Source organism: Myotis brandtii, unplaced genomic scaffold, assembly GCF_000412655.1.
Source record: "Myotis brandtii unplaced genomic scaffold, ASM41265v1 scaffold152, whole genome shotgun sequence".
Lineage (NCBI taxonomy): Eukaryota > Metazoa > Chordata > Mammalia > Chiroptera > Vespertilionidae > Myotis > Myotis brandtii.
The window spans coordinates 2002600-2017765 of NW_005355502.1; the positions used below are offsets into that span (position 1 = coordinate 2002600).

Genomic DNA, 15166 nt, shown 5'->3' on the forward strand with positions numbered 1-15166 from the left:
GTCTCAGTGTGCTTTTCTCTTTCCTTCTAGTTGTAGAATTTCCACTCAGCCAGCCTTCCTGTAGTTCTGGATGATGTCCGTTTTGTCTTTTCGTTGTATTTTTGAAGTTGTTGTGGGAGGCAGCAATTTCCGGTGTTTACCTATGCCGCCATCTTGGTTTCTCCTCTATTATAAGTTTTGAAATCTGAAAGTATGAGTCCTCCAACCTTTCTCTTCTTTTTTAAGCTTGTTTTGACTATTAGAGGGCCCTTATAGTTCCATATAAACTTGAGGATCTGCTTTTTATTTCTGCAAAAATGGCCACTGGAATTTTCATGAATATTATAATGAGTCTGTTGATTACTTTAAATGTTATTGCCATATGAAAAATATTTCAATTCATGAACTTTTTTAAGATATATTTTTATTAATTTTAGAGAAGGGAAGGGAAGGGAAATGGAGATAGAAACATCAATGATGAAAGAGAATCCTGCAGGCCCCCTACTGTGGATGGAGCCCACAACCCGGGCATGTGCCCTGAGTGGGAATCAAACCTGGGACCCTTCAGTCCACAGGCCGACGCTCTATTCACTGAGCCAAACCAACTAGGGCATGAACTTTCTATTCATATGTCTTTGAATTCTTTAACCAAGGTTTTTAGTGAGTCTTTTATTTCTTTGGTTAACTTTATTCCTGACTATTTTACTCTGTCAGATGCAATGAAATTATTAATATTCTTTTTTTGATTGTTCATTGGTGGTATATAAAAACACAATTGATTTTTGCATGTTAATCTTGTAGCCTGTATCTTTGCTGAATTTGTTTATTAGCTCTAGTAGTATGTGTAATGGTGATTCTTTGGGCTTTTTCTATGTGTGGAAATATATGTATTTTGTCATCTTTAAATATTAATAGTTTTACTTCTTCCTTTCCAATTTGGATGCCCTTTATTTCTGTTTCTTGCCTCATTGCTAAAACTAGTGTAGCAGTGAATACCAGAAATAAAAGGAGACATCCTTATCTTGTTCCTGATTTTAAAGAAAAACTTTTCAGTCTTTCACCATTGGGTATGATACTAGATTTGGGTTTTTCACATATGCCCTTGTCATTTTGAGAAAGTCCTCTTCTATTTCTAGTTTCCTGAGTGTCTTTAATCATGAAACCCTTTGTCAAACCCATTCATGTTGCTATCTCCCATACTTATATGGTTTATTCCATTTGTTCAATTAATGCAATATATTGCATTGATTGGTTTTCATATGTTGAACCTGCATTCCTGGGATAATTCCCTCTTGATCATTATGTATAATCATTTTGCTATGCTATGGGATTCAGTTTGCTAGCTTTTGGTTGAAGATTTTTTTTAATCTATATTGATAAGGGATATTGGTCCCTAGTTTCTTTCTTCATGATACCTTTGCCTGGCTTTGGTGTCAGAGTAATGCTGAGCTCACAGAATGAGTGAGAAAATGTTTCCTCCTCTTACACTTTTTGGAAGACTTGGGGAAAAATTGTTGTTAATCTTATTTAAATGTTTGGTATAGTTCACCAGTGAAGCCATCTGCTCAACTTTTCTTTGTAGGGAGGTTTTGATCACTGATTCATGTGCGTTACATGTATAGATCTGTTCAAATGTAGTGTTTCATTTCTTAATGCATGTTTTGGTAATTACATTTTGGCTTTCTTTGTAGCGTTCATACTGGTATGGCCGTCCAGGAATTAGAAGGAAAGAGGAAGACATGAAAGGCTATGGAAGAACTCAGAGCAAATATTTTGAGGCTGAACCAACTGGTTTGGTGGCAAGTATCCAGATCAAACATTTGCATAAGGTATTATTTCAAAGGCAAATCCTTTATTATCCCTGCCCAGAGGTCCTGAGCAGGTCAGTTGAAGGGGACCATGGGCAGGCCAGATGGCAGCATCCGTAAATGAGCTAACTAGTAGGCTCTATGTGTGGGCCAGGTACTTGCATCCATAGGCAGGTAGTCCTGGTGCCAGACTCTGCATATGGTTGGGCAAGGTGCTAGGGTCCATGGGCAGCCCTGGTGCCAGGGTCCATAGGAGAGACTGGTTACTCTGCTTCTCCTTTAGTTTATGTTTGCCTGTTATATTTTCCCCATTCTTTTGCTATTTACCTATTTGTGTCTATAATTGAAGGATACTTTTATATACATATATAAACATTTGGTTAGTGCATGCTCTTTATTCAATGTGATTCTTGCTGCTTTTTAATTGAGGAGTTCAGGCCATTTACATTTTTAATTTTTCAGTTACAGGTTACATTTCATACTATTTTGTATTTCAGGCCATTTACAGTTAATGTGATTATTTATATTTTTGTTATGGTTTCCATTTAGCATTTATTTGATTTCTAATTCTACCATATACTCTTTGTTTTCTTCCTCTTTCTTGCCTTCTCTTGAATTACTGATTATATTCCTGAGATTCCATTATATCTCCCTTTCTATATAATTTTGTTTTGGTATTTAACTGGTTTATCTTTGATACATTTTACAACTCTGACTTATCACAGTCTTCCTTCAAATGGAACCATTTCACATATAGTATAAGAACCTTACGTCAATTATACTTTTATTTTTATACTCAGACCCTTCATGCTGTTATTGTCATATATTTTACTTAGACATATATTATTAAACCTGCAATATTTTGTTACCAGGGTTCTTGATTTTCCATTTATATTTTAAGGAAGTTGAGGACAATGTGGTATATAATTACCAGTGTGCTTAATAATTATAGTGTTCTCCATTTTTTTGTTTATATCTAGATTTCCATCTGGTATAATTTTCCTTCTGCCTCACAGAGTATCTTTGACATTTTTTCTTTTTAATTCGGGTATGCTAAGTGATTAATTCCTTCAGATTTTCTATGTCTAAAAGAGCCTTTATTTTATCTTTGCTTTTGAAAGATATTGTCACTCATATAGAATGTTAGGTTAAAGATGTCGTTCCACTGTCTATTCACAGGCATTGTTTCCATTTTTTCCTGGAAGATTTTAAGGTGTTTATTTAGCAGTGGTTTTATGCAATTTAATAATGATGCTTCTTGGTAGTAGTTTTATTCTTGTCCTTTGGGTCTGTTGAGCTTTGAATGTGTAGGTTTATTGTTTTCATAAAATTTGAAAAACTTTTGACCATTAGTTATCCAGTTATTTTAATGTCCCATACAGTGTCTGTTGGAGTTGCAGAGTTGTGTGGTCATACGCACACAGGCAATGAGAGAGGGCAGGGTCTGAACCATGGGCGCACTGTGAATAAGGTCTGAATTGCATGCTTGAGTGGCAGGAGCAAAAACTGGGTCGGCAGATGCCCACCCTACAGAGCTGCTCCCCACTGCTGGGCCTGGCAGTTGTCTTTCAGACAAAGAAAGTGAATCACAGAGCCCTGCCACTAATTAGACTCCCAAAACTCACTTCCCTTTGCCCTTAGAGTTGGCTCCAGGAGTGTATTATCTGTAGGCCCAGAGCTGTTGCAGTAGAAAGTTTCCCTCTGTGACTGAACTCCAGGAGGGGTGCTTGGGCTGGATCTGTGGAGAGCAGGGGTCACATTACAATGAGGGAAAAACAAACCTCACCCCAAGCAGCAAAGGCTGTATAGCCCTACGGAAGCCATGAAGGCTCAAAACTGTGAGGCCACAAAGGTAAAAATCTTGTGAATCAATGCCATCTACTGGAACAGAGTAGAAAGACCACCTCAGAGATAAATGGGAAAACAAAAAACAGTGAAAATCATAAATAACCACGGTAAAGATGATGACCAGAAAGAAAATGAAAATCCCCAGAAAATAGGCTGGAGCACATGGAATTACATGATATGAATGACAGAAATTTCAAGATTGCAGTTCTGAAAATACTCAATGAGATGCGAGAAAATGCTGACAGGCATTTCAGTGCATTGAGAAAACAAATTAATGAACAAAAAAGTATTTTTGCAAGAAAATTGAAATTTTAAAAAAGAATCGATCAGAAATCCTGGAAATGAAGCATTTAAAGAACTTAAGAGTGAGTTGTTGAGCATAGAAAACAGAACCAACCAATTAGAGGGGGAAAATTAGTGATATCAAAGATAGGAATCAAGAAAGGATGCAGAGGGAAGAAGAGAGAAACCTGAGAATAAAGAAATGTGAAAGAGCTCTATGAGACCTCTCTGATTCCATCAAAAAAAGTAACATCAGAATCACTGGCATAGTGGAGGAAGAAGAGTGGGAGTATGGAATGGAGAGTCTATTCAAACAACTAGTATGTGAGAACTTCTGAAATCAATGGAAAGAACTAGATCCTCAAATCCAAGAAGCAAACAGAGCACCTAGTTACCTCAATCCAAAGAGGCCCTCTCCAAGGAACTTGGTAATGAAGATGTCAAAAATTAATGACATAGAAAAAGTCCTCAAAGCATCCAGGAAAAAGAAGGAAGTGACCTACAAAGGAAAACCCATCAGAATGTCACCCAACTTCTCAGCAGAAACTCTACAAGCCAGAAGAGAGTGGAACCAAATATTCAAACATCTAAAAACGAGAAATTACCAACCATGCATGTATCCAGCAAACTTATCCTTTAAATATGAAGGAGAAATAAGAATATTCCCAGACGTATAGAAGTTGAGGCATTTTATTACTAGAAAACCTCCAATGCAGGAAATACTCAAGGGAGTTATTCTACCTGAAACAAAGGACATAAAGTCACACCACTATGAGTAGGATCACAAAAAAACTTGCAGCTAAATAGGGATAATTTGTGACAACAAAAACATACAAGGGGTAGGGGGAAAGGTATGAACTGGCAAAGGAAGATGAAGATCAGGTGCACTCAAAAGGGAAAAAACTATGGCATGCATGCAACTTCACTCTTTATAAACCTAATGGCAACCACACACAAAGGCCCCCAAAATGGGACATATTGCTTAGAAAAGAGGAAAGACATATGGAGTCCACCAAACAGACAGAAGCATAATGGAAAGGAACCAATGGTGGCACAAAGTTACCAGAAAACAAAAGATAAAATGGCTATAGGAAATCCTCATGCATCAATAATTACCCTAAATGTAAATGGCCTAAATTCACCAGTAAAGAGGCACAGAGTAGCAGAGTGGATGAAAAAACAAAACCCAACTATATGCTGCCTACAAGAGGCATATTAAACAGCAAAGACTAAGGTAGATTCAAAGTAAAGGGGTGGAAAATGAATCTCCAAAAAAAAAAATCCACACAAAAAAAGCAGGTGTAGCCATACTTATATCTGACAAAACAGATTTCAAGAAAATAAGACACAAAGATGAACACTTTATAATGATAAAGGGAATACTACATCAAGAAAACTTAACACTTCTTAGTATATATGCACCCAATCAGGGAGCACTGAAATATATAAAACAGCTACTTACAGAACTAAAGGGAGAAACAGGTCAAAATAAATTATAGTTGGAGACCGTAATTCTCCATTGACACCTCTAGACAGATCAATCAAACAAAAAAATCAATAAAGAAATATTGGCCTTAAATGAAACACTAGACCAAATGGATATAATTGACATTTACAGAACATTTCATCCCAGAATATCAGACTATACATTCTTCTCCAGCATATATGGAACATTCTTAAGGATAGACCATATATTGGGTTACAGAACAAGTATTAAAAATTTTAAAAGATCAAAATTATACCAATTATATTTTCTTTTTAAAAAAATATATTTTATTGATTTTTTACAGAGAGGAAGGGAGAGGGATAGAGAGCTAGAAACATCGATGAGAGAGAAACATCTATCAGCTGCCTCCTGCACACCTCCCACTGGGGATGTGCCCGAAACCAAGGTGCATGCCCCTGACCTGAACCGAACCTGGGACCCCTCAGTCCGAAGGCTGATGCTCTATCCACTGAGCCAAACCGGTCAGGGCATACCAATTATATTTTCTGACCTTGAAATTAAAAATCACCTGCAAAAAGGAGTAAAGAAACCTGCAAATATGTGGGGATTAAACAACATACTACTAAAAAATGACTGTGTCAAAGAAGAAATAAAAGATGAGATCAAAAGATATATGGAGACAAATGAGAATGATAACACCCTATCAAAAACTCTGGGATGCAGTGAAAGCAGTAATAAGAGCTTATATCATTGCAGGCTTATCTCAAGAAACAAGAGAAATCCCAAGTAAATAAACTAATGTCACATCTTAAAATACTAGCAAAAGAAGAACTAAAGCAACCCAAAGTTAGCAGAAGATAGGAAATAATAAAAATTACAACAGAATTAAATGACATAGAAAACAAAAAGATATACAAAAAATAAATAAAAAGCTGGTTCTTTGAAAAGACCAATAAAATTGACAAACCTCTGGCTAGACTCCCTAAGGAAAAAAGGGAAAAGACCCATATAAACAAAATCAGAAATGAGAGAGAAGTTACCACAGACATCACAGATATACAAAGGATCATACTAGAATATTATGAAAGACTTCATGCCACCAAATTTAATAACCTAGAGCAGGGGTGGACAACCTTTTTGTGAGTGTGTGCCAAAACCAGCAAAATCTCTGACTCAAAATTCTTCTGCGTGCCAACCCTAATTTTTTGAGAACATGTTACGCCTACTTGATATCTCTTAAGGTGTACATATGTGAAGAACCTTGAAGAAATAATAAAATTCATTCGAGCGACAAAAACACAGTATATGATGATGAAAAATACATTTATTTTTTAATGTATACATGTACACTGATAGTCCGACAGAAAACTTTATGACTCCGTTTGATATTATCAGTGGGACTTCTGCTGCTGCATCACTGATGACAGAGATTTTACATCAGGTTTATATTTCGTGACCTTAAGAGATATGCAGGAGCTACTACTTTCATCTGTCAGGCTACTCCTATTATGAGACTTAACAAAATTCAATAGTTCGTTTTCGACACTATTGAAATTGCTCTTCCCCTCTCTCGTCAATCCATGTCTGTGGTCTTTAAGATAACTTGTTATGTAAAATTATTTATTTATCTAAGATGCACCTACACTGAATTTATCTGAAAAATAAAAAAGTCGATATTAAAGAAAAAATTGTAAATGGAAGATTATAAGAGAGGGTTTCGTGTGCCAGCAAAAGTTATTGGCGTGCCATGTTTGGCACGCGTGCCAGGGGTTGCCCACCCCTGACCTAGAGACATGGATAAGTTCCTAGAAACATATAATCTTCCTAGATCAAATCATGAAAAACTGGAAAATCTAAATAGACCGATCAGCAGTGAGGAAATTGAAACAACCATCAAAAACCTCTCCAAAAACAAAAGTCCAGGACCAGATGACTTCACCAGTGAATTCTACCAAACATTCAAGGAAGAAATAATATACATCATTTTCAAACTCTTTCAAAAAATTGAAGAAGAGCTGATACTTCCTAACACATTCTACAAGTCCAATATAACCCTGATACCAAAACCTTTCAAAGATAACACAAAAAAGATAACTACAGACCAATATCCCTGATAAATACAGATGGAAAAATCCTACACAAAATACTAGTTAATCGAATACAACAGTACATCCAAAAAACAATATATCACGATCAGGTGGGGTTCATTCTAGGTGCACATGGATGATTCAACATTCACAAATCAATCAACATAATACACCACATTAACCAAAGAAAGGATAAAAATCACATGATCTTGTCAATAGATGCAGAAAAAGCATTTGTTAAGATACAATATTCATTTATGATTAAAACACTCAATAAGATAGGAATAGAAGGAATGTAACTCAACATAATAAAGGCCGTATATGATAAACCCTCAGCCAACATCATACTGAAAGTTTTTCCCCTAAGATCAGGAACAAGACAAGGATGTCCACTCTCACCTCTCTTATTCAACACTAGAGGCCCAGTGCATGAATTTGTGCATGGGGGAGGGGAGAGGAACCGCAGGAGTTTGGCCAGCCAAGGAGAGGGACGATGGGAGGTTGGCCACTGGCTCTGAGGAGGGAGCTGGCCCTCAGCCCCCATGGGAAAGGGACTGTATCCACCGCCACCCCGGGACCCAAAGGCCCCAGCAGGGTCAGGAGAGGAGGTGACAGTCACCAGGCTGGGCACAGAAGGAACGGATCTGATGCCACCTTTGGCACCCCACCACTGCATGGTTCCCCACCTCTCCCCCTCCTCCTCCTCTCACCACCGTGCCACCACCATGGCAGGTGGGTGGCCCCTGGGGAAGGAAGAGGAGGAGGCGATTCCCCGCCACCATGCAGTTCTCTGCTTCCTCCCTCGTCCTGCCTTTGCCGCAGTGCTGCCACCACAGCAGGCAGGTGGCCCCTGGGGAAGGGAGTGGACAGAAGCGAGACAAACCCTTGTGTCGAGGGCTGACTTTCAATAGATCACAGCAAGGGAGCTGCTCTGCTATGTACGAAACCCTGATCCAGAAGCAGGTCATCTATGAATGGTTTAGCACCAAGGGCTGATAGGGGCCAGCTGGCCAGGGGGAGGGACCAAGGGCAGTTGGCCGGCCACAGGAGGTTGGCTGTGGGAGCGCACTGACCACCAGGGGAAGCTCCTACATTGAGCATCTGCCCCCTGGTGGTCAGTGCATGTCATAGCAACTAGTCGACCAGTCATTCCGATTGTTCAGTCGTAACAGTCGCTTAGGCTTTTATATATTTAGACTAGTGGCCCGGTGCATGAAATTCGTGCACAGGGGGTGTCCCTCAGCCTAGCCTGCACCCTCACCAATCTGGGATGTCCAACTGCTGGTTTAGGCCCGAAACTGGCAGTCGGACATCCCTCTTGCAATCCAAGACTGCTGGCTCCTTACTGTCGCCTGCCTGCCTGATCACCCATAACCACTCTGCCTACCAGCCTGATCGCCTGCAACTGCCCCCCACTTTCAGCCTGATCACACCTAACTGCCCCCCGCCCCGCCAGCCTGCTCACCCCCAACTGCCCCACCCCCGCTGGCTTGCTTGCCCGCAACTGCCCTCCCTGCTGACCTGGTCATCCCCAACTGCACCCCCCTGCTGCCTGCTCGCTCCCAACTGCCTATGGGTACCCTTGCAGATAGCAGGTGCTGATTAGGGGAGGAGGGCATGATCGTTTCCTGGGACTGTAGTTATGGAAGCTTTGCAGAGGGTTCCACAGGCCTCAGAGGGGCAGGCTCTGACCAGCAGCCTTGTAGTGCTGGTCATCCCTGGAGGCACTGGCCAGGGGGCAGGGAGTTAGGGGGGCAGTGAGGCCAAAGGGGGAGTAACTGTCAAACCTTCCCACTTGGCACCATTCTTTAAATTGTATGTGGCTGTTTCACAGCTACACCTGTTCAGGGCGGGGCTCCAATCTCCTGGAGCAGGGTGGGGGCGAGGCCAGGGCAGAGCCAGGTGGGCTAGGAGGGCAGGTTTAGCCACGCCCCCAGTGAGGTTCAGTGAGCTTCAGCTGCGGAGACAGCGCTGCTGCTGTTGGAGAGGGGCAGGGGAGAAGGGTCTGACCCTGGGGGCGGGGCCGCTCAGGCCTGCCTCCACCCAGGTCTAGAGTTGTAGGGAGGAGAGGCATGCCTGGCCTCAGTGGAGGGGGCCTGGCAGTGACGGGCTGTGGGCCTGGGGTGCCTCTGGGCACTGACAGGTGGTCGCCAGCATGCTATTGTTGTGGGCACCCCTGGTGGGGTGGCAGGGGAAGAGATTGGGAGTCAGGGATGCAGACTACAGCTACCCCAGAGGCTGGGTCTTCTCCCTGTCCAGCCAGCCTCCCTGTCCCCCCGGGGGTGCGGGGGCTGGGGTAGGGTGTCTGTGCAGGAGGATTGGAAGAGCTCCCCGTGGCCGCTTCCTCTTCCTTCTGTGCAGTCCGGGCTCCTGTCAGGCACTCTCCTCAGAACCCCGGGAACTTGGCTCCAGCTGCCTGCCCCGTGCTGCATGCACATCAATATGCAAATAGGTTGTTAGGGGACACTGTCACAGACAAATTAGCATATTCCCTTTTTATTATATAGGATAGTGCTAGAAGTCCTAGCCAGAGCAATAAGGCAAGGGAAAGAAATAAAAGGCATCCAAATAGGGAAGGAAGAAGTCAAACTGTCACGTTTTGCAGATGACATGATGCTATATATAGAAAACCTTACAGACTCTACTTAAAAAACTACTAGAAATAATAAACAAGTAGAGTTAAGTTGCAGGATACAAAATCAATGTACAAAAATGCATTGCCTTCCTGTATACCAACAAAAAAATTCAGAAAAATAAATGGAAAAACAATTCCTTTTGCAATAGCAACCAAAAGAATAAAATACCTAGGAATAAACTTAACAAAGAGTATGAAAGACCTATATACTGAAAATTACAAAACATCATTAAAAGAGATTGAAAAAGACACAACAAAATGGAAAAAATATCCCATATTCATGGATTGGAAGAATCAACATAGTTAAAATGGCCATATTACCCAGAGCAATACAGATTTTATGCAATACCCACCGAAATCTCAATATCATTTTTTAAAGAAATAGAATGAGAAATCATCAGATTTGTATGGAACCACAAAAGACCCTGAATAGCCAAAACAATCCTGGAAAAAAAAAACAACAACACGAAGCTGGAGGTATCACACTACCTGACTTCAAATTATACTATAGAGCTATATAATCAAAACAGCATGGTGTTGCCAGAGAAACAGACACACAGATCAATGGAACATAATAGAGAGCCCAATTATAAAACCACACATATATAGACAGATAATTTTCAACAAAGGAGCCAGAAATCCACATTAGAGTAAAGACAGTCTCTTCAATAAATGGTGCTGGGAAAACTGGAAAGCCACATGCAAACAAATGAAACTGGATTGCAGTTTATCCCCGTGTACAAAAATTAATTTAAAATGGATCAAAGACCTAAACATAAGACCCAAAACTATGTTACATAGAATAAAATATAAGTACCAAACATATGGACCTGGGTGGTAGAGAACATTTTATGGACTTGACCCCAAAGGCAAGGTAGGTAAAGGCAATAATAAATGAATGGGACTATATCAAACTGAAGAGCTTCTGCACAGCAAAAGAAACTGACAACAAAACAAGCAGGCAGCCAACCAGATGGGAGACGATATTTATAAACAGTAGCTCTGACAAAGGTTTAATTTCCAAAATGTATAAAGAACTCATAAAACTCAACAACAAACAAGTAAGCAATCCAATCAAAAAGTGGGCAGAGGACCTGAAAATACACCTCTCCCAAGAAGACATACAAACAGCCAATAGGTATATGAAAAGATGTTCAAACTCACTGGCAATTAGGGAAATGCTAACAGGTGTGAGGAGGTATCTCTTGTAGTTTGGTTTTTGAAATAGCTAGTAAAGTTGAGCATCTTTTCATATATCTGTTGGCCATTTGTATGTCTTATTAGGAGAAGTGTCTGTTCAGGTTTTTTTGTTTGTTTGTGGGTTGTTGTTGCTTTTGGTATTGACTTGTATGAGTTTTTATATATTTTGGCTATAACCCCTTGTTGAAGCTTTTGTTTGCAAATATCTTCTTCTACTCAGTTGGCTGCCTTTTTTCTTTGTTGATGGTTTCCTTGGCCATGCAGAAGCTTTTCAGTTTGATATAGTCCCATTCATTTATTTTTGCTTTTACTTCCCTTGACTTAGGGGCCAAATTCATGAAATTCTCTCTAAGAACAAGGTCCATAAGTTTAGTATCAATGTTTTCTTCTATGTAATTTATTTTTTCAGTTCTTATATTTAGGTCTTTCATTAACTTTGTGTTCATTTTTGTGTATGGGGACATGCAGTAGTTGAGTTTCATTATTTTGCAAGTGGCTTTATACTTTTCATAGCACCATTTATTAAGAGGTTTTCTTTTCTCCATAGTATGTTTTGATTCCTTTGTCAAAATATTTTTGCTCATATACATGTGGGTTTATTTTTTGATTCTCAATTCTGTTTAATTTGTGTCTGTGTCTGTTTTGTCCACAAATACCATGCTTCTTTGATTATTGTTGCTTTGTAGTATCATTTGAAGTCAGGGAGTGTGCTGCCTCTAGCTTTATTTCCCCTGCCTCAGGATTGTTTTGGCTATTTAGGGTCTTTTGTGGTCCCATACAAATCTGATCATTTTTTGTGCTATTTATTTAAAAAATGTTATTAGGATTTTGATGGGATTGCATTAAATCTGCATTTTGCTTTGGGTAATATGCAAATTTTAACTGTGCTGATTCCTTCAATCCATGAACATGGAATATATTTTTATTTCTTGACTTTTTCTATCTATTTTCATAATGCTGTGTAGGTTTCAATATAGAGGTCCTTCAAATCCTTTGTTAGGTTTATTCCTATGTAGTTCATTCTTTTTGTTACAATTGCAAAAGGAATTGTTATTTTCATTTTGTTCTCTAAAATGTCATTGTTGATATATAGGAATACAGTGGATTTTTTATGTCAATTTTTTATTCTGCAGCTTTACTGCATTTGTTTATTGTTTCTAATCAATTTGTTGTGGAGTCATTAGAGTTTTTTATATAAAGAATCATGTTATCTGCAAAAAGCGACACTTCTTCATCACCTATTTGAATGCCTTTTATTTCTTTCTCTTACCTCATTGCTCTGGCGAGGCCTTCCAGCACTATGTTGAAGAAGAGTGGGCATCCTTGTCTTGTTCCTGATCTTAGAGGAAAAGCATTCAGTTTTTCACGATTGAGTATGATATTGGCTGAGGGTTGTCATATATGGCCTTTAGTATGTTGAGGTACTTTCTTTCTATACCTATTTTATTGGTTATTTTAATCATAAATGGATGTTGTATTTTATGAAATACTTTTCCTACATCTATTGATACGTTTGTGTGATTTTTATGCTTTACAGTGGAACCTCAGTTCTCGAACTTACTTTGTTCTGGAAGCTGTTTGAGAAGCGATTTGTTAAAAAACAGAATCACTTTTTCCCATTAGAAATAATGTAAATTGAATTAATCCCTTCCTGACCCCCAAATAATTCCCTGTCTTAACCTTTCTTATACACAGTACATGTCTAACGTCCTGTTTAATCTATAAGTAAAAACTTTAAAAACAAATAGGATGTGGAATGTAAATGAAAATTTAACAAAAAGGGAATGAAATGTATAGTAAAATGTGAAAATTTGCATACACACAAGAACTCACCTTTAATGTTGAGTGCTATTGATGAGTGAACATGGAGTGGCGGGATGGAGGGTGGAGGGCTGGAGGGATGGGGAGGTGTGAAGGGGTGGAATGGAGGGATGGGGGATGGGGGATGGAGAGATGGAGGGATGAAGGGTTGAGGGATGGAGGGGTGGAGGGATGGAAAGATGGAGGGATGGGGGATGGAGAGATGGAGGGGTGGGGATAGAGAGATGGAGGATTGAGGGATGGAGGGGGGAGGGTTGAGGGATGGAGGGATAGGGGGGGGAAGGGATGGGATGGGGGATGGAGAAATGGAGGGATTAAGGGTTGAGGGATGGAGGGTGGAGGGATGGAGAGATGTAGGGGTGGGGGATGGAGAGATGGAGGGATGGGGGATGGAGGGATGGAGGGTTGAGGGATGGAGGGGTGGAGGGTTGAGGGATGGAGGGGTGGAGGGTTGAGGGATGGAGAGATGGAGGGATGGGGATGGAGGGATGGAGGATTGAGGAATGGAGGGTAGAGGGATGGAGAGATGGAGGGGTGGAGGGTTGAGGGATGGAGGGATGGGGGATGGAGAGATAGAGGGATGGGGGATGGAGAGATGGAGGGATGGAGGGTTGAGGGATGGTGGGTGGAGGGATGGAGAGATGGAGGGATGGAGGGTTGAGGGATGGTGGGTGGAGGGATGTCATTTTTGGAAGGGGAGTCCCCTCCCATGAAAACATCAGATGTCTGTTCTTCTGGGATTCTTTCTCTTTGCTCCACTAGAACTTGCTTCAGGCTCACTAGGCCTCACTGTTTCGGCCTGCTTTTTAACACTTGCCTGCAGTGAAACACTGCAGCTGTCATAGAACTAGTTTGTTGCAGGGTTTCCTACTTCTTCATCAGGGTGATGTCTCTCAATAAAACTGTGTTTCTCCCGTTCCCCAGAATTTCCCTGATGAGTGGAGTAGGAACACCCTCCCTTCCCTCTTCCTCTGAAGAGACTCCACAGCTGCTGCCATTGCTGCTCCTCTGAAGCGTCCAGGAGTTCCTGGGAGGTCAGCTCAGTGCTGTGTCCTCACCAACTCCTCCCCATCACCATCCACCTCCAAGCCATGGACTTGCCCAGAGACACAGTGTCCCCCACAACAGGCTCCCCTCACAGCCCTCACAGACTCTCAGTCAGCAACAGACTCAGGCCACAGTGTCTCCCAGGCTGGTTGCGGGTCCTGGAACACACTCCCCCATGCTGTCTATGAGCCTCAAGCAAGTGAGAATATGAAAATGTTCCCTCCAGAAGATGGCGGCATAAGGTACACCCCTGTACGTGCTGCCCCCCACAACAACATTAAAACCACAACTATAAGACAAAACAGCTATCATCCAGAACCACGGGAAGGCTGACCGAGTGGAAGTTCTACAACTAGAAGGAAAGAAAAAAGCGCATTGAGACCGAGTAGGAGGGGAGCGGCGCCAAGAACAGAGGTACAGAGGCGCGCAGGAGGCTGCTGCACCTGGGTGCGCGGTTTCTTTCAATCGGAAGGGGACAAGCTCTCGAACGCACTGAACTCATTTACGGTGAGACGCTGGTGTCCCAGGCTCCTACCGGGAGAAACGGGACTGTCCTGCAGCGGTCGGAAAGCGAGGGTGACTTTCTCACAGAGCTGCTCGCGGGGATCATTGTGGCGGTGGGGGCGCATGACACTCGGGGAATCACGGAAACGCGGAGACGTGACGACACCATTGTTTGCTCCGCACTGGTGTCTCCCTGAGACCCCGCCCCATTCTATTCACATCCCCTCCCAAGCTGTGATCGATCGGCGGCACAAAGGAGGCACCTGTGCTTCTGCAGCCGAACAAACTGCAGCTGGATCAGAGCTCCAAAACTTCCAAACTACAAACAAAGCAGAGAAATCTGTTGATATCGCTGTAGCAGTTCTTATAGACACAGCGGGTCCTCACAGTCAGCCAAAAATGCGAAGACAAAGAAACATGTCACAAATGAAAGAAATGGAGGAAAGCAAACGAATGGAGGACATAGAGTTCAGAACCACAGTTATAAGATTACTCAAGAATCTTCTAC

General features: G+C 41.4%; 1 protein-coding gene across 1 annotated transcript in view; it reads left to right on the plus strand.

The window, feature by feature from the left end:
• Window positions 1-15166, plus strand: part of LOC102242513 (ATP-binding cassette sub-family A member 3) — a gene marked incomplete at its 3' end in the record, with an annotated part of 250551 nt that overhangs the window by 135642 nt on the left and 99743 nt on the right. The window contains exon 7 of the mRNA XM_014535858.1: window positions 1671-1808. Coding sequence (XP_014391344.1) covers window positions 1671-1808 — 138 coding nt within the window. The remainder of the gene's footprint in view (window positions 1-1670; window positions 1809-15166) is intronic.